The sequence below is a fragment of the Balaenoptera ricei genome, chromosome 1 (assembly GCF_028023285.1).
Source record: "Balaenoptera ricei isolate mBalRic1 chromosome 1, mBalRic1.hap2, whole genome shotgun sequence".
Taxonomy (NCBI): domain Eukaryota; kingdom Metazoa; phylum Chordata; class Mammalia; order Artiodactyla; family Balaenopteridae; genus Balaenoptera; species Balaenoptera ricei.
In genome coordinates this window covers 82424212-82444263 of record NC_082639.1, presented here as the reverse complement: position 1 = coordinate 82444263, position 20052 = coordinate 82424212, and the positions used below count along the sequence as shown (strand labels likewise).

Below are 20052 nucleotides of genomic sequence, written 5' to 3'. Positions count from 1 at the left end.
GATCTGCAAGTCATGTATCAGATAAGAGGTTACAATCCAGACTGTATAGAGAACACCTAAAACGCAATAATAAAAAAACAAATAATCCAATCTAAAAAATCGGCAAAGAACTTGAATAGCATTTCTCCAAAGATATGCAAATGGCCAGCAAGCATATGAAAAAATACTCAGTGTCACTAATCATTAGGGAAGTGCAAATCAGAGCCATAATGAGATTTCTTACACCCATTAGAATGGCTACTGTCAAGAAAAAAGAAAGAAAGAAAACACCCAGAAAACATTAAGCGTTGGCAAGGATGTGGAGAAATTAGAACCCTTGTGCATTGCTGGTAGAGATGCAAAATAGATCAGCCACTGCAGAAAATAGTATGGTAGTCCTCAAAAAAATTAAACATAGAATTACCATAAGATCTAGCAATTCCTCTTCTAGGTACATAGCCAAAGAATTGAAAGTAGGGACTCAGATATTTGGACACCATGTTCATAAAATCATTACTCACAATATGGAAAAGGTGGAAAAACCCCAAATGTTCACCAACAGATGAATGGATAAACAAAGTGTGGTATTATCCATACAATGGAATAATATTCAACCTTAAAAAGGAAGGAAATTCTGATACATTTCCCAACATGGATAAACCCTAACAACATTATGCTAAGTAAAATAAACCAGTCAAAAAAAACCAAACAAATACTGTACGATTTCACTTATGTAGTACCTAGAGTAGTCAATTTCACAGACACAGAAAGTATTAATAGAATTGCCAGAGCCTAGAGGAAGGGGAAAATGAGGAGTTGTTTAATAAGCAGAGTTTCAGTTTTTCAGGATGAGTAAGTTCTAGGAATTGGTCACAGAGCAGTACGAATATACTTAATATACATATTTATATTTCAGCTTAAGATACAGCTGAAATACACACTTAAAAATGATTATGAGAGTAAATTTCACGTTAGGTACATCTTACCACAATTTTTAAAAACTGAATGTAAAAAAAGTGATTACTACAAGTAGTATTAGACAAATTCTGAATACTGTATTTGTTTTTTTAAGGGACATGCTTCATTCTCATTATACCTCTACTGGTGGTAAATGGTGAAATAGACTGATAACAAGAAGAAATAAGAGGACTTAAGTATTTATGCCTGAAAGACCTAGGAGAAGAAAAACCAAACAAGCTTCAATGGATGTGAAGGTAAACAAAGTATCTCATTTCTTAAAAATGCCAGTTCCTAATTTTGTTTGATCTTTAGCATGTCAAGGATACACAGTACCTAAAATGTGAAGGGGACTATGCATTTATGGTATCAGCTTCATAGTCTATACCCAAAGAATATATTCAACAATTCATTGCTATTTAGGATGTGACAGGCATAACAACGTGATCTCTAATCAACTGCAAATCTTCCAGAAGAATATTTTCAGGCATGTTCAAGACAGAAAAAGGGGGAAATTATTTTATTGCTCAATTTAGACTGAGGAAGGAGCAGACTGGTACAGACTTAAGTATTACACTTTTCAGAGAAATTTTGTTCTGCAAGTTGATAACTTCTGTTTTCCTTCTAAATATTAGATTCTTAAAGCAGAACTATATAACACAGTCCTAGCTTCAAGTCAGCAGCTTAATCTATCTGATTTGCCTATATTTTAAACCTACAGGATGATGAAATAAACATTGTCTCATTTTAGACACTCCTACACAATTCAAATGGCTAAACAAATAACTTAGAAATAAAACTATTAAAGGCGTTATGAAAGAGCTAAGAGATTAAGTGATCTATATAGCCAACATTATTGACAACCTTCTTATTTCTTTATAGTTGTTTAAACAAGATCTTTAAATCCTTTTCACTGGAAAGCTCACTATCGAAATGTTTACCACGACTGGGTTGAACTTATTTTCTTTCTTAAGAGCTTTATGTTTTACTTGTTAGGTTCTGCTTCATTTTTTAAGAAAACAGTTTAATATAAAAATCAGGAATAGGCTTCATGATTCTTGTTAAGGTGATGAGCTTGAATTTCTTGACTAGTAAAGCAGAAGAGTTCATTGAATCATTCCACAAAAGTTTACTGTTGTATGCTTACTACAGGGCAAGTACTCTACAGGTCTTAGAAATACAACGACAAAGATCAACAAACTCTTGTGAAGATTAAATGAGATCTCAGCCTACATAAACTGAAAATGACAAACAACCCTACTGCTGCAAATGTAGGTTAGTAGTCTGGTGGATAATTAAGTTGGAGGTTGGGGGCATCTTTTAGGTATAACAGAATGAATTGAGATAAAATTAGAGCTCCATGGCACACAAAAAGTACAAGGATAGGAGCAGAAAAAATGCCAATGATCAAAAAACAAACAGCTAGAAAACTGAAAAAATAAAATTTTTAAAAATTTTAAAAAACAAATAAAAACAAACAAAAAACCCAAACAGCTAAAATATTGTAATGATAAGTATATGAAGTCCAAATCAAGCATAACAAGAAAATATAGTTATATTACATTAAAAAAAGGTTCTCCAATTGTCATGTTATTTCCTCTCCTCTGATAAACCACCAGAAGAAAATAGCTAATAGAGTTATGGAGAATATTAAAGGCAAGAAGCAGAGAGAACTAACATTATGCTATCCCTAGCTCCAATTTATAATAGGTTATAGGAATAATAAAAGTAAAAAGTATTTATCTTAAATTCTCATAATTACATTTTTAAACTTCCTAATGACAAGTACACTTTCTTAAAAGGAAGGACTTCTAAAATGTTAACCTTTTATTTTAACCTGTTCTTATCTTTATGGAAAAAGATACAACTAGCCCTAAATTTATGAAGTACATAATTTAATTTATATTTAATTAAATTTCTATAATTTAATTGTTTATAATTAATTGTTATATTATAAACAGATGTGTTAGTTGGAAAGAGTATGTTATGTAGTTTTTAGATAATTTATTATTGTCCCTAGTAAAATACCTTAGAAACCCAAAGATGTCTCAATGGCACTAGGTACTGGTGATAGAAAAAAATCCTCTTCAATGAGAACCAGTCATTCTCCCTATGCTCAGAGGCAGCACCAAGTACTCAGACTCTGCAGCCAGATTTGAGCCAGCTAGCTCTTTCTTCACCTCTCTGTAACTCAGTTTCTTAATGTATAAAGTAATACCAACATCTCATTGGGTTTTTATGAAAATGAAATATAAGATGTGATACAAGCACTGAGAATAGTGCTGGCACATTAAATGCTATGTTAAGTGTTAAGTAAATACCAAAAAGTGCTTGTTCTGTGCCAGGGACTATTGTAGAAGTTAGGAATAAGCACTGCACAGAACAAACAAGAATCTTTTTCCTTTGTGGAGTTTATCTTTTATTAGGGAGACTATTTTCTAGAATTAAGAGGCAAAAATTATTTAGCCAGTAAGTCATCTGGATACAGGCACCTAGATATGTACCAGGCAGGCTCAGGAACTACCAGAGACTGACAAGAATGAAAGAGTTCCCACAAGATCTAACTCTATGAAGAAAATTAATACAGGGAATAGTTCCTCCTGCTTGTATCCAGATGCCACTCTTAGGGTTTACTACATTAAGCAGTTTGATCAAAAACTCAGGGGAGGCCAAAGAGTCACAAGTTAAACAATGGCCAACCAAAGAATAAAAGTAATCTCTACTTTCCACAAGTCAGTACAAAGATGAGCTCCCCAGGTTCTTCGGAGACTAAACAGTGACATAGGAATAGAAAATTCTGATAAAGAGACATGAGAAAATAAAGACTAAATAGAAAATAGAAACTGGTTTTATTTTCATTATTCTATATCTAAGCCTATTCTAAATATTCGGGACAGCTCTTAGTAGAGCAATCTCTTCACATTGATGTATATGACATAAACTCTAGTATGGATAGAAAGCAGTACACAGTCAAAGGTTCACCATATAGTCAGAGATCCTAATTTCTAAACTAAACTGAAACACAGGTCATTCAATTATTTATGCATTCAACTTACATTCACTCAGCTCTAGAGGTACCAGCTATGTTGCCAGGGTTGGCAAGGTACAGAAATAAAAATAAGATCCAAGAAATTTGGAGAGATTTCTGTTCTGGTTAAGGTAAGAGTAAGTTTTAGGCTTCCCGTTGTCCAATCTGTTTCTGTTCCAGTACCACACTGTCATGTTTGAGCCAAAAAGGAATGATCTGGGGTGGAAGTAGGGGAATATAATTTCATGCAGCAATCTCTATGATAGAATTTAATGCTGTAATTATTTTTACTAGAAAAAAATGATATATACTATCATGTATATAGAGCTTCTTTTTTTCACTTTAGAAAACTTAGTCAATCTGTCATACAAATACAATATTATAAATTTATTAGAAGAATGACTGATTTCAGTTTTTTATGTCCACAAACAAAAAACATTCTACCAAGTGATTCAAAATCACCACTTATTATCCATCAAAATGGACATGGTTCAATTGTTTTTTGGGTTTTTTTTTTTATACAGCAGGTTCTTATTAGTTATCCATTTTATACATATTAGTGTATACATGTTAATCCCAATCTCCCAATTCATCACACCACCAGCAACCCCCCCCGCCACTTTCCCCCCTTGGTGTCCATACGTTTGTTCTCTACGTCTGTGTCTCTATTTCTGCCCTGCAAACCGGTTCATCTGTACCATTTTTCTAGGTTCCACATATATGCGTTCATATACGATATTTGTTTTTCTCTTTCTGACTTACTTCACTCTGTATGAGTCTCTAGATCCATCCACGTCTCTACAAATGACCCAATTTTGTTCCTTTTTATGGCTGAGTAATATTCCACTATATATATGTACATCTTCTTTACCCATTCATCTGTCGATGGGCTCAACTGTTTATAACTATGTCTCCAAACATGATTAGATGCTTTATTTTTTTTTTAATTCCTGTCCTCAAACCACTACCAAAAATGAAGCAATACCAAACTAAAATAAAGTTAAACCAAAGCCATCAAAAGAGACAAACAGAAGACAGAGAATAAACTGGGAGTGCCAAAATTATACAGCAAATTAAATTTATGCAAATAAAAAATATATATTTACAAAAAATATATTGCAAAATTTAATCCTGCAATATATTTGAAATGTAAATGTTTAACATTCTGAATATAGTTGTTATTCAGGAGACAAAAGATCTGCCTCACTATGAAAAGAAACTGTGCTCTGCAGTAGCAAAAACAGGAGGGAGTCAACCAAAAGAATTTTTCCCATTAAAGAAGAGGAAATAAACAAGGCACACTTCTTCCCTTTGGACAAAACAGATACTATGAAGAGTAGCTGATAATCCAGTCATTTACTAAGCATTCATCCAAAGCAGCAAATCCCAATGTAGAGAAAGGGAAGGGAGTTGATGGTTTTCAAGTTACACAAGCCTCCTCCCATCTCTTCCTTACTGGAATTCCTCAACACTTTCCAATAATCCTGCTCTTGCTGAGAATCACTGCAAGTGAGAGCCATTGTTAGGATGACAATGTACTAAATTTCTGTAGTCTGCTGGGACAGAAAAAAGATGCAAATCACTTAACCTGAGCATCTGTACATGACAAAACCTACTTTCTCACTACAAAATTATATTTTCATATCAGGGAATTGTGGGTTCTAGCCACTCCTGCTTCAAAGAAGTGGTGTATTTTAAAATCTCTTTTTGCAAGTTAAGTGAAAATTATAACCGTTATTATCAGTCACAACACAGAAAGGCAAACAAGTTTGCCATTTGATTATAGTCCTGTTACTCTGGTAAAACCTTGGCCATCCTGAAACCCTTGAGGCCCAAGTTATTCTGGACAATTAAACATTGCAGATTGCTGAAGGTTTACCTTATAAATTACCAATTTTTATTCTATAATTTGTGATAGGATTCTTTTGAAATATACCATCTTCTTTGCTTAAGATTACACAATTGTTGAAAAGACTTCAATAATTTAAAAATACAAGTAAAAAGTGTAAGTTCCTTCCCTTCTCATCCCCCCACTCTCATTCCTCAGAGGTAACCAGTGTAAAACAATTTGGGGTGTATGCTTTTAGACCTCTTCAGAATACATACAAATTTTACACATAGCTATATACTCAAGCTCAAGTAAGCAAGGAGGTCTTGCTGTACATTCAGTTCTGCAACTTGCTTTTTACACTGACAGACTGAGTAGCCTTTTAAATATGCTGCTACACCTGACTTTTTCAAATTGCATATTCCACAGTATTTTTCATCATTCCCTTACTGACAGGTACCTTTAGGCTGGAAACAATTTTTTCATCTGCTGTTTGCAATCTTTTAATCTTTTCTTTATTATTTGTCACTTCACACTGCCATCACATCACTGTATTGTCTGTAGCATTTCTTTTCTTCACTTCTATTGGAATACTTAGAAACCAGAAAACTTAATGTGCTAGAGTTGAGATCAAATTATAAAGTAAATGAGGGAAATTTTTCATTGTTTACACACGAATACATTTTTTTATTGTTATTTTAACTTTTCAGAGGTCCTTAACGCTTCCAGATTCCTGAACGGTAAAGTTCCCAAGTCAAAACTTTTGGACCGGTAAAATATCATCACAATTATTATTAATATACTAGTAGGTTCCCTGTTCATATTTTCATACGGAAATTCCTTTGTTTAAAAAAAACATAGGAAGCAAATGGATCATGAAATTAGCATGATGCTACTATTTCAATAGATGTCATAATAGTAGTATGTATATCATTATAAACGTAAGTAACCTATTCATCATACTACTCTATTTCATCCCTACACCCAGTCAGCTCCTTGCATAAACTGCTACAAATGGTGGACATATGTGGTTTATCACTCAAATATCCCCCTTCCTTCTGTGATCTACTACCTTAAATTTCTTTTGGGCACCTATCCCTCCCCCCACCATTAGCTATAAATCAATCTAATAGTCTCATTTCGGTGAATTGTTCAGGATAAGCACATAATCTAACCAGGGTCAGCAAGACAAAAGGAGACTTTTGCTGGGATTTCTGGAGAAAAGAAGCTGATACACGCTTGTACTCTGCTCTCCTTCCATCTTCTTCCTCTCCCTTCTTTCACTTTCTTCTTTCCCCCTTTCCTTCCCTTTCTCCTCGCCCAAATGCACAAAAGAGAAGACCATCATTCTTCCCCAGGATGTGGGGGTATGAAGATATGAAATCTAGAGCTATGGGGGTAAAAAGGATGGTATTGAATGAAATCTGAGGATAAAAGCAACAAGGGGAAGCAGAGCCAAGAAATGGAGCCTAGACACATTTGACCCATTAGTCAAAATATGCCTAAACTTTTTACTCATGTGTGCCTTGTGGGTTGGATTTTTCTGTCACTATGCAATATAAAGAATCCTAACCCCTACAGCTAGAACCTTATATTGTTGTCTAGTCTTCAGGCTTCAAACACCATTTTTACTGAATAAGTTGCAGCAAAACTACTTGTCAGGTTGTGGTCTAATGACGATTTTCTGCTTGAACAATATCTTAAGATAAATTCCATTTAAGATTAAAATTTTCCCTTTAAAACTTTTATTTCCTAACACATATTCCAAAATCATTTTCATCAGTAATATCTATCTATCTATCTCTTTATTTATGGCCGCGTTGGGTCTTCGTTGCTGCGCGTGGATTTTCTCTAGTTGCGGAGAGCGGGGGCTACTCTTCGTTGTGGTTCACGGGCTTCTCATTGTGGTGGCTTCTCTTGTTGCAGAGCACAGGCTCTAGGTACGCAGGCATCAGTAGTTGTGGCTCGCGAGCTCTAGAGCACAGGCTCAGTAGTTGTGGCACACGGGCTTAGTTGCTCCACAGCATGCGGGATCTTCCCGGACCAGGGATCGAACCAGTGTCCCCTGCACTGGCAGGCGGATTCTTAACCACTGCACCACCAGGAAGTCCCTGTATATCTAGTTTTTGACAGAAACTCAGCTCATCACACTCACTTTCTAAAAGTCTTCGAAACTCTAAAGAAATGAGAAACTGGAGAACTCTTCAACACTTTGCAAAGATTACTAATGCAAAAAGTTACAGGGGAATAAAACTGTAAAGCACTGAATTAATACCCAGGTATTTCTTTTTCCTGGAATTTTGCTTCCTGATTTTATGACTTTAAGTATCTTTCTGGAATAAAAGCTACTCATGATCTAGCTAGCCAATATTCCTTCTGATACTAGGCAATGATTTAATTAAATGAGTCATTAAAACAAACCAGTTACCTAATTCAATCTAACTCTGATGAAAAACACAGAATTTAACCTCTGGTATATAACATTTATCTAATATCCAACTATTTAAACATGTAATTTCATTTCTGAGAACTGAAAAAAAAATGTAACTTACCTCAATTGTTTTGCATAGTTCTGTTCAATTTCTATCCTCTCTTTAACAAATTTGGCGTATCTTTCCAAGAAGTCAATTCCCCATTGTGTATGCTTGTCTAAGCTGTCGAACTGATCCTAGAAAAGGAAGGTAAAACCACATTGAAAAGTCTAAAATTTTATCCACAAATATTTTAACCAGCTTCTGATATCTGTCCAGGCAATGAGGTATGAAAAGAGAAACTTAGGCTCTTCTGCTGGTCCCCACCAATCTCATCCTTTAAGGCCTAGACAGAAATAGGTTCTTCAGCATAAATCATGCTATTTTTATGCCTGAATATCTTTACACATGTGGTTCCCCCTGGCTGCAACACTCTCCACAGATCACCTCCTTTCAATTAACTCTTTATTCCTCCTTTGAGACTCAGTTCAGGCACTATGTCCTACAGAAAATGAGGCGCTATGTCCTACAGAAAATGGCCCTAAAATCTCAGACTGGGCTAAGTGGTCTTTCTCTAGCTCCCCAAGGCTCCCTATAAATTACTGTCTTATTCACTTGCAATACTATATTGAGAGCAGGAGCCATGTATTATTCTACTCTGAACTCCTAAGGCACAAGCACTATGCCCGGCACCACAGCAGGCTCTCAGTGAAGAATAATTTGAACAGAATCAAATAAACCTGGGTTCAAATTCTGGACTCTGCATGTTTACCATATGTTTTGACCTTGGGCAAGTTACCAAGGCTCTTTATACTCTTTCCATCTTAAAATGGGAGTCCCATCACCCACCTCAGTAGGATTATACTGATGTCATAAAGTGTTATACACATAAAGATCACTGTCCTGAAAGGCTCTTTGCCTTCAAGAGATATTCCCTTCTACCTGTTGCCTGAAAAACCATTATTTCCTATTCTTCAAGAATAATCTCCAAATTGGCTAATAACTTGGTGCTCTCTACATCTCCCATATCAAAAATCTGTAATTCTAGCAAAATATTCAGATATCATCCCTTTCTATATCTCTAGTTGTTTTATCTTTCCAAATCATCCATGGTTTAATCACATGTGTTATTTACAAATGAATCATCTCAAAATCTTTGCCTTTTATCTCTTTCCCTACCTTAAATCATTATAAAATTCTACCTATAAAGGTAAAGTCTATCTAAACAGCAGAGATAGAATTCATCTAGCTATCATAGTTTGGTATTACTACTCTAATTCTATTCTTTCATGCAACTTTTTCATTATTATTTGGCTACCAAAGTAGATTTGAAAACAGCAAGAGAGGCACTGCTCAGTAAACTTAATTGGTGTATTAGTAATATTTCCCATTATAAATTGGAATTCTATTTCAAATTGAAAAACTCTCAACAACAACAAAACATTCCAGAAAAAGAATAGTCTGAAGCTGAAACAATCATCCTTCATTTTCCAAAATGCTTCAAAGGCTTCTTCCCATCATCCTCTTCATCAAATTTTATATTAAACTTCCTTTATCTTCTAGATGAAATCTCCAAAAATTTTTATTATATACCCTAATCAGTAAAAATTCTGAACAAATACCTCTATATGTATATTTATCTATAAATTATATATATACTATTCTATTATGTTATTATGAAATCCACAAAAATAGAAATTTTAAAAAGAAATGAAAATGAAAATGAAACATTATTTTAAATAGCTTTTTAAAACTTATTTAACAAACAAACAAAAGCCCTGGGGCCATAACTTTTTAAAATATTAACAACAATTTTAGTGAGAGCAATGAATTCAGCAAGCTTCATTACTTCTAAAATCTTGGTTTAATACTTAATGGCAAAGCAATCTGAAAGCCTTGGTTCTAAACTGGAACATTTAGATTTAGTGGTTGTCACAGCTGGGGAAACAAATGACACTTCACAAAGATATAAAGATAAAAAGGTCTAAATGGAAAAAGTCCACTGTTGACTATACCTTCCAATTCCTTTTTATGCAAAAATTTGGCTTAATCAGAAAACACTGCATCTTTATATTTTAACAATAATTTCAGTGGAGTTTTAAACTCTACTGAAACTGACTGTAATATGATTTTATGTGTCAATTTGGCTGGGCCACACTGCCCAGATATTTGGTCAAATATTATCGGATGTTTCTGTGAAGGTGTTTTTGGATGAGATAATATTTAAATTGCTTAATTTGGAATATGTAAAGCACATTACCCTTCATAATGTGGGTGGGCCTCATTCAATCAGTTAAACGACTTACTAGAACAAAAACTGACCTACCCCCTTCAAGAAAAATGCTGCCAGTAGGCTGCCAACAGACTGCCTTTGGGCTAGAACTGCAACTCTTCCCTGGGCCTACCTCGCAGAATTTGGACTTGTCAAGCCTCCAAAATCATGTGACCCAATTACTTATAAATCAATCTCTCTCTCTGTCTCCCCCCCTCCCCCCCCGCCACACACATCCTTGGTTCACACTGACTTTAAAACAAGCAATACATTTCTTTTAATGTTTTAAGTGTGCAGATACAGTAGTTGCAGGTGACAAACATCATTTTCAGCAACAAAATTCTACAATGATAGATGCATTTCCAAACATTCATCATCAAAATTCTTTTTCCGGGGCTTCCCTGGTGGCGCAGTGGTTGGGAGTCTGCCTGCCGATGCAGGGGACACGGGTTCGAGCCCTGGTCTGGGAGGATCCCGCATGCCACGGAGCAACTGGGCCCGTGAGCCACAACTGCTGAGCCTGCGCGTCTGGAGCCTGTGCTCCGCAACAAGAGAGGCCGCGATGGTGAGAGGCCCGCGCACCGCGATGAAGAGTGGTCCCCACTTGCCGCAACTAGAGAAAGCCCTCGCACAGAAACGAAGACCCAACACAGTCATAAATAAATAAATAAATAAATAAATAAATAAAGAACATGAATTTCTTTAAAAAAAAAAAAATTCTTTTTCTGTAGCTCAAGTTTCTTTGGAAAAGCACCTATACATTCACTATTAAAGTTTCCCTTTTATCTTGAAAAACCAGATTACATTTTCTCAAAAGTACCTGCTAGGAAAGCATATTACTAACAGCCACTTATTAAACATCAACACATTAGAAACAACAGGAGATGAACAGCAAACCTGTGTGAAACGAAGTTTTTCAATAGTCCCTCCCCATTTCATTTGGAAATACTGTAAAAAGTCTACTATATTTCAAAGGTATTGTTTTTATAAAATTAATCATAATAAAAATATGCTGTAATATTCTGTGGACTTCTCTCTTTAATTTCCTTTGCTTACCTATAAATGATGAAGTGAATAAATTACAACCATATCTCAATTTCCTTTTTAAAGGAAATTATTAATGCATTGCTTTATCAGTGGTTATTACATGGTTTTTTCATAAAACACTGTTCAAGTCACTTCCTGTTGAGAATAAATCTTCAACACATCTTTCCTTTAGTGGTTCACAAAAACAGTACTTCAAAATATAATTCACTATCAAACCAGAATCTAGCAAACGTTGTAAGCTGAGATATTAGAAATATGTGTACTATAATAAACTGTATAGCAAATTTTCAGCATATAATTTTTCCTAAAATATATTGCTTTACTCAACAAACAGTATTTGTTGAGATCATTAGTTAGTCACCATGTTGTTTTACACATATCACCACTTTTACCACAAAAGGAAAAGTAAGGACATTTCTAATAGCATGCTTTTTTTTTTTTTTCCCCACACCACGATGTTGTGGGATCTTAGTTCCCCGACCAGGCACTGAACCTGGGCCCTGGGAGTGAAAGTGCAGAGTCCTAAACACTGGACACCAGGGAATTCCCAGCATGCTGTCTTTTACCATTAAGTTTGAAATTTCAAGAGGATTCCAGTCAGTCAGGTTCACTGCAGCATTATTCATAATAACCAAAAGTTGGAAACCACATGTCCATTAACAGATGAATGGATAAACAAAATGTAGTGTATACATACAATGGTATATTACTCAGCCTTAAAAGGATATTCTGACACATGCTACAAAACGGATGAATCTTGAAGATATTATGCTAAGTGAAATAATCTAGACACAAAAGGACAACTACTGAATGACCTCATTTATGTGAAGTACCTAAAGCAGTCAAATGCATATAGACAGAAAGTAGAAGGTGGTTGGTTCCCAGGGGCTAAGGGTAGGGAAGAATGGGGAGTTACTGTTTAATGGGTAGTTTCCATTTGGGAAGATGAAAAAAGTTCTGGAGACAGATGGTGGTGATGACTGCACAACACTGGGAATATACTTAAAGCCAACGAACTGTACACTTGAAACAGTAAACGTAATGTTACCTATATTTTACTACAATGAAAAATATTTGTCAACAAATTCAATGAAATTGAGTACAGTCTTCATTGGTTATCACATGATTTTAAACATCACTTTTAAAAAAGAGCAGAGGTCAGGGTGGCCAAGGTGCCAGAGTAGGAAGGCCCTGAGCTCACCTCCTCCCAAGGGCACACCAAAATTACAACTATTTACAGAGCAACTGATGAGAAAGACCAAAAGACTAGCAGAAAAGATCTACCACTAAAGATATAAAGAAGGAGCCATAATAAGACAGGCAGGAGGAGCAGAGATGCATTACAGTCAAGACCCATAGCCCCAAGTGCACCCACTTGGATATATAGGAGGATAATTACAACTGCAGAAGTTCTGGCCAAGGAGCCCCACATTGGGATCCCCAGCCCAGGTGTCCTGCACCAGAAAGACAAGCATCCAGAACGTTTGGCTTTGAAGGCCAGTGGGGCTTACTTTCAGAGAGCCAGAGAGCTGAAGGAAATAGGGAAGCATCCACTCTTAAAGGATGCACACAAAATCTCACACATTCCGGGACCCAAGGCAGAAGCAGTAATTTGAAAGGAGCCCAGGTCAGAACCTACTGTTAATGTTGGAGAGACTCCTAGAGGGGTAGGAGGCAACTGGAGCTCACCCTAGGGACATAGACAGTGGCAGCAGCAATTTAGCGGAGCTCGTTCTACCATGAAGACATTGGTGCTGGCAAGTGCCATTTTGAATCCTCCCTCTAGCTTATTAGCAGGGACCCAACCCTGCCCAACACCCTCTCAGCACCAGTACTGGGATGCTTCACACCAAGCAGCCAGCCAGGCAGGGATACAGTCCCACCTAACAGCAGGCTGACACCAGCCCCGAGAAACCTTGGACCCAGCCCCAAACACAAGCAGGCCAGCACCAACTTTGCAACACTCCAGATCCTGCAGCCAGCCATGTCAGGAACAGTCCCCACACACCAGCGGGCAGACAATAGATCCGGAACCCCAGCCCTGCAACCACCCATGTGAGAAGCTAGCTCCACCCACCAGTGGGCCAGCACTAGCCCAGGGACCACCCAGGGCTCTGCAGCCAGAAGCCTCATTATCCAGCTCCACCCACCAGTGGTCGGCAGTCTCTGCACAAGGCAGGGCCTGGCAACCAACCAGACCAAAGGCAAACCATGCCTACCAGACCACCCACAGTTGTCAGCCCACCAAAACAGAGGGACCCACACAGCCCATATAGTGGCTACCACTGGAGCATACAGCTCTGGTGACCAGAGGAAAGTGTGCTGCTGGGATGCATTGAATGTATCCTACAAAAGGCCACTTCTCCAAGGTCAGGAAGTGTAAGCAACTTACCAAACACATAGAAATAAAAACAGTAAGTTAGGCAAAATGAGGCAAGAGAGGAGTATGTTCTAAATGAAAAAACGAGATAAAACCCCAGAAAAAGAACTAACTGAGGTTGAAATATGCAATCTAGCTAACAGAGTTCAAGGTAACTATCACAATGATGTTCAAAGAAGCTGGAATAATAATGGACAAAGAGAATGAGAAGTTAGAAGTTCTAACAAGGACTTAAAAAATATAAAGAAGAATCAGAGATAAAGAATTCACTAACTAAAAAATATACTACAAGGAAACAACAGTAGATTAGATGATACAGAGGAATGGATCAGCGAGCTAGAGGACAGAGCAGTGGAAATCACTGAAGCTGAAGAGAAAAACAAACAAAAAAAAGAATAAAAACAAATGAGGACAATTTAAAAGACCTCTGGAACAACATCAAACACACTAACATTTGCATTAAAGGAGTCCCAGAAGGAGAAACAAAAGCGAGAAAGTGGCAGAGAACACATCTGAAGACACAATAGCTAAAAACATCCCTAACCTGGGAAAGGAAACAGACATCCAGGTCCAGGAAGCACAAGAGGATTAACCCAAAGAGGACCACTCCAAGACACACTATAATTAAAACAGCAAAACATAAAGATAAAGAGAGAATATTAAAAGCAGAAAGGAAAAAGCAACAAGTTATGTACAAGGGAACTCCCATGAGGATATCAGCTGACTTTTCAGGAAACACTCTGCAGGCCAGAAAGAAGTGGTACAATATACTTAAAGTGATGAAAGGAAAAAACCTACAACCAAGAATACTCTACCCAGCAAGACTTTCATTCAAATTTGTTGGGAAATCAAAAGTTTTACAGATAAGCAAAAGCTAAAGGAGTTTAGCACCACCAAACCAGCTTTACAAGAAGTGTGAATGGGACTTCTCTAAGTGAAAAAGAAAAGGCCACAACAAGAAATATAAAAATTATGAGAGGAAAAATATCATTGGCAAAGGCAAATATAAAGTAAGAGTACAAATAAATAAATAAATAAATAAAGTAAGGGTATTAAATCAACCACATATAAAGCTAATAAGAAGGTTAAAAGACAAAGAAGTAAAATCATCTATATCCACAATAAGTAATTAAGGAATACACAAAACAAAAAGATGTAATATACGATGTCAAAACAGTAAACGTTGTGGGGATAGGGGGAGTAAAAATGCAGAGTTGTTAAAATGCATTCAAACTTAAGAGATCAGCAACATAAAATAATCATATACATATATATACACACACAGATTTCTACATGTAAACCTCACAGTAACCATAAACCAAAAATCTACAATAGATACACACACAAAAAAGAAAAAGGAATCCAAATATAATATTAAAGACAGTCTTCAAATCAGAAGAGAAGAGAGCAAAAGAAGAAGAAAGGAACAAAGAAAGAACTACAAAAACAACCAACAAAATGGCAGTAAGTACATACCTATCAATAATTACTTTAGTGAGAGAGTGGCATGGACATATATACACTACCAAACGTAAAATAGATAGCTAGTGGGAAGCAGCCACATAGCACAGGGAGATCAGCTCGGTGCTTTGTGACCACCTAGAGGGGTGGAATAGGGAGGGTGGGAGGGAGGGGGACAAAAGAGGGAAGAGATATGGGAACATATGCATATGTATAACTGACTCACTTTGTTATAAAGCAGAAACTAACACACCATTGTAAAGCAATTATACTCCAATAAAGATATTAAAAAAATAATAATAATAATTACTTTAAATATAAATGGACTAACTGCTCCAATTAAAAGACTCGGAGTGGCTGAATGGATACAAAAACAAGACCCATATACATGCTGCCAACAAGAGACTCACTTCAGATCTAAACACACACACAGATCAAAAGTGAGACGATGGAAAAAGGTACTGCATATAAATGGAAATCAAAACAAAATCAGAGAAGCAATATTACATCAGACAAAACAGACATTAACACAGAGACTATAACAAAAGACAAGGATATTACTTAATGACCAAGGGATCAATCCAAGAAGACATAACAATTGTAAATATATACGCACCCAACATAAGAGCATCTAAGTACATAAAGTAAATATTAACAGACATAAAGGGAGAAATTGACAGTAACACAATAATAGTAGGGGACTTTGACACCCCAATTACATCAAAGGACAAACACTGAGACAGAAAGTCAATAAGAAAACACTGGACTTAAATGATACATTAGACCAGATGGATTTAATTGATATATGGAGAACATTCCATCTGAAAGTAGCAGAATACACATTCTTTTCAAGTGCACATGGAACATTCTCCAGAATAGATCACATGCTAGGCTTCAGGACAACTCAATAAATTTAAGAAGATTAAAATCTTATCAAAAATCTTTTCCAACTACAACACTATGAGACTAGACATCAACTATAAGAAAAACACTGCAAAAACCACAAACACGTGGAGGCTAAACAATATGCTACTAAACAACCAATGGATCACTGAAGAAATAAAAAAAAGAAATAAAAAAAATACCTGTAGAAAAATGAAAATGAAAACACGACGATCCAAAACCTACAGGATGCAGCAAAAGCAGTTCTAAGAGGGAAGTTTATAGCAATACAAGCCAACCTCAGGAAACAAGAAAAATCTCAAATAAATAACCTAACCTTACACCTAAAGGAACTAGAAAAATAAGAACAAATACAACCCAAAGTTAGTAGAAAGAAAGAAATCATGAAGACCAGAACAGAAATAAATAAAACAGACTTAAAAAAAAAAAATCAACGAAACTAAGAGCTGATTCTTTAAAATGAAAAATAAGCCACTAACCAGACCTATGAAGAAAAAAAAGAGAGAGAGAGGGGGCCCAAATCAACAAAATCAGAAATGATGAACAGATTTCTAGGTACGTACAATCTCCCAAGACTGAACCAGGAAGAAATAGAACTATCAACAGACCAATTACCAATAATGAAATTGAATCAGTAAACAAAAAACTCCCAGCAAACGAAACTCCAGGACCAGATGGTGTCACAGACAAATTCTACCAAACATTTAGAGAAGACTTAACACCTATCCTTCTCAAACTGTTCAAAAAACTACAGAGAAGGAACACTTCTAAACTCATTCCATGAGGCCACCATCACCCCGATACCAAACCCCCAGACAAAAATATCACAGAAGAAGAATATTAGAGGCCAATATCACAGATGAACACAGATGCAAAGATCCTTAAAAATATATTATCAAACCAAATTCAACAAGACATTAAAAGTATCATACACCATGATCAAGTGGGATTTATCCCAGGGATGCAAAGATGGTTCAATATCCACAAATCAATCCATGTGATACACCATATTAACAATCTCAAGAATAAAAAAATCACATGATCATCTCAATAGATACAGAAAAGGCTTCTGACAAAATTCAACATCCATTTATGATAAAAACTCTCAACAAAGTGGTATAGAGCAAAAGACATCTCAACGTAATAAAGGCCATATATGACAAGTCCACAGCTAACACACACTCAATGGTGTTCCTCTAAGATCAGGAACAAGACAGGATGCCTACTCTCATCACTTTTATTCAACACAGTATTGGAAGTCCTAGACACAATCAGACAAGAGAAAGAAATAAAAGGAATCCAAACTGGAAGGAAGATGTAAAACTATCACTGTCTTCAGATGACATGAAACTATACATAGAAAATCCTAAAGACAGCACCAAAAAACCACTAGATCTAATTAATGAATTCGGTAAAGATGGAGAATACAACATAAATACACAGGAATCTATTGCAATCCTATACACCAACAACAAACTATCAGAGAGAGTAATTAAGAAAACAATCCATTTACAACTGCACCAGAAAGAATAAAATACCTAGGAATAACTCTAACTAAGGAGGTAAAAGACCTTAACTCATAAAAGTGTAAGACACTTATGAAAGAAATTGAAGAAAACACAAACAAATGGGGAAGATATACCATGCTCACTGATAGGAAGAATTAATACTGTTCAAATGCCCATACTACACAAGGAAATCTACAGATTCAATGCCAGGCCTATCAAAATACCAATGGCATTTTTTTTTTCACAGAACTATAACAAACAATTCTAAAATTTGTATGGAAACATAAACTCCCATATAGCCAAAACAATCCTGAGAAAGAAGAACAACGCTAGAGGTACCATGCTCCCTGGCTTCAAAGTATACTATGGAACTACAGTAATCAAAACAGTATGGTAGGGACGTTCCTGGTGGCACAGTGGTTAAGAATCTGCCTGCCAATGTAGGGGACATGGGTTCGAGCCCTGGTCCAGGAAGATCCCACATGCTGCAGAGCAACTAAGCCTGTGTACCACAACTACTGAGCCTGCACTCTTGAGCCTGTGTGCCACAACTACTGAAGCCCACGCACCTAGAGCCCGTGCTCCGCAACAAGAAGCCACCACAATGAGAAGCCTGCACACCGCAACAAAGAGTAGCCCCACTTGCCACAACTAGAGAAAGCCTGCACGCAGCAACAAAGACCCAACACAGCCATAAATAAATAAATAAATAGATAAATTTATTTATTTATTTTTTAAAAAAACAGTATGGTTCTGGCAGAAAAACAGACACAGATCAATGAAACAGAACAAACAGTCCAGACAGAAACCCACCCTTTAATGGTCAATTAATCTTTGATAAAGATGTCAAGAACATACAATGAAGAAAAGACAGTCTCTATGATAAATGGTGTTGGGAAAACTGGACAGCTACATGCAAAAAGTCAAACTGGAGTACTCTCTCATACCATGCACAAAAATTAATTCAAAATGGATAAAAGACTTAAATGTAAGACCTGAAACCATAAGGCTTCGAGAGGAAAACACAAGCAGTAAGCTCTTTTACATCAGTCTTAGTGATATTTTTTTTTTTTGGATATGTCTCCTCAGGGAAGGGAAACAAAAGCAAAAATAAAACAACTGGGACTACATCAAACTAAAAAGCTTTTGCACAGCAAAGTAAACTATCAACAAAATGAAAGAGCCACCTACTGAATGGGAGAAGATATTTGCAAACAATATATTAAATAAGGGATTAATATCCAACATATAGAAAGAACTCATACAACTTAAGATCAAAAAAACAAACAACCCGGTTTTACAAAAAGGGCAGAGGATCTGAATAAACATTTTTCCAAAGAAGACATACAGATGGCCAACAGGCACACAAAAAGATGCTCAACATCACTAATCATCAGGGAAATGCAAATTAAAACCACAATGAGATATCACCTCACACTTGTCAGAATGGCTATTATCAAAAAGACAACAGGGGCTTCCCTGGTGGCGCAGTGGTTGAGAATCTGCCTGCCAATGCAGGGGACACGGGTTCGAGCCCTGGTCTGGGAAGATCCCACATGCCGCAAAGCAACTAGGCCCGTGAGCCACAACTACTGAGCCTGCGCATCTGGAGCTTGTGCTCCACAACAGGAGAGGCCGTGACAGTGAGAGGCCCGTGCACCACGATGAAGAGTGGCCCCTGCTTGCCGCAATTAGAGAAAGCCCTTGCACAGAAACGAAGACCCAACACAGCCAAAAATAAAAAATATAAATAAATAAAAATAAAAAAAAAAAAAGACAACAAATAACAAGTGCTGGTGAGGATGTAAAGGGATTCCTTGTGCACTACTGGTGGGGATGTGAACTGGTTCAGCCACTGTATAACAGTATGGAAATTTCTCAAAAAACTAAAAATAGAACTACCATATGATATAGCAATTCCACTCCTGGGTATTTACCTGAAGAAAACAAAAACACTGATTAGAAAGATATATGCACCACTATGTTCACTGCACCATTATTTACAATAGCCAAGACGTGGAAGCAACCTAAGTGCCCATCAATAGATGAATGGATAAAGAAGATTTGGCATACATATACAATGGAATATTACTCAGCCATAAGAAAAAATGAATGAAATTTTGCAATTTGTGACAACATGGATAGACCTAAACAGTATTATGCTAAGTGAAATAAGTCAAAGACAAATACTGTATGATTTCACTTATGGGTGGAATCT

At 36.4% G+C, this 20052-nt stretch overlaps 1 protein-coding gene across 3 annotated transcripts in view; it reads right to left on the bottom strand.

The window, feature by feature from the left end:
* The window catches only part of FNBP1L (formin binding protein 1 like), a 120724-nt gene that overhangs the window by 41056 nt on the left and 59616 nt on the right, over positions 1 to 20052 (bottom strand). For all 3 annotated transcript variants that reach the window (XM_059926519.1, XM_059926509.1, XM_059926514.1), the window contains exon 2: positions 8345 to 8460. In XM_059926519.1, the coding sequence (XP_059782502.1) occupies positions 8345 to 8460 (116 nt within the window). The remainder of the gene's footprint in view (positions 1 to 8344; positions 8461 to 20052) is intronic.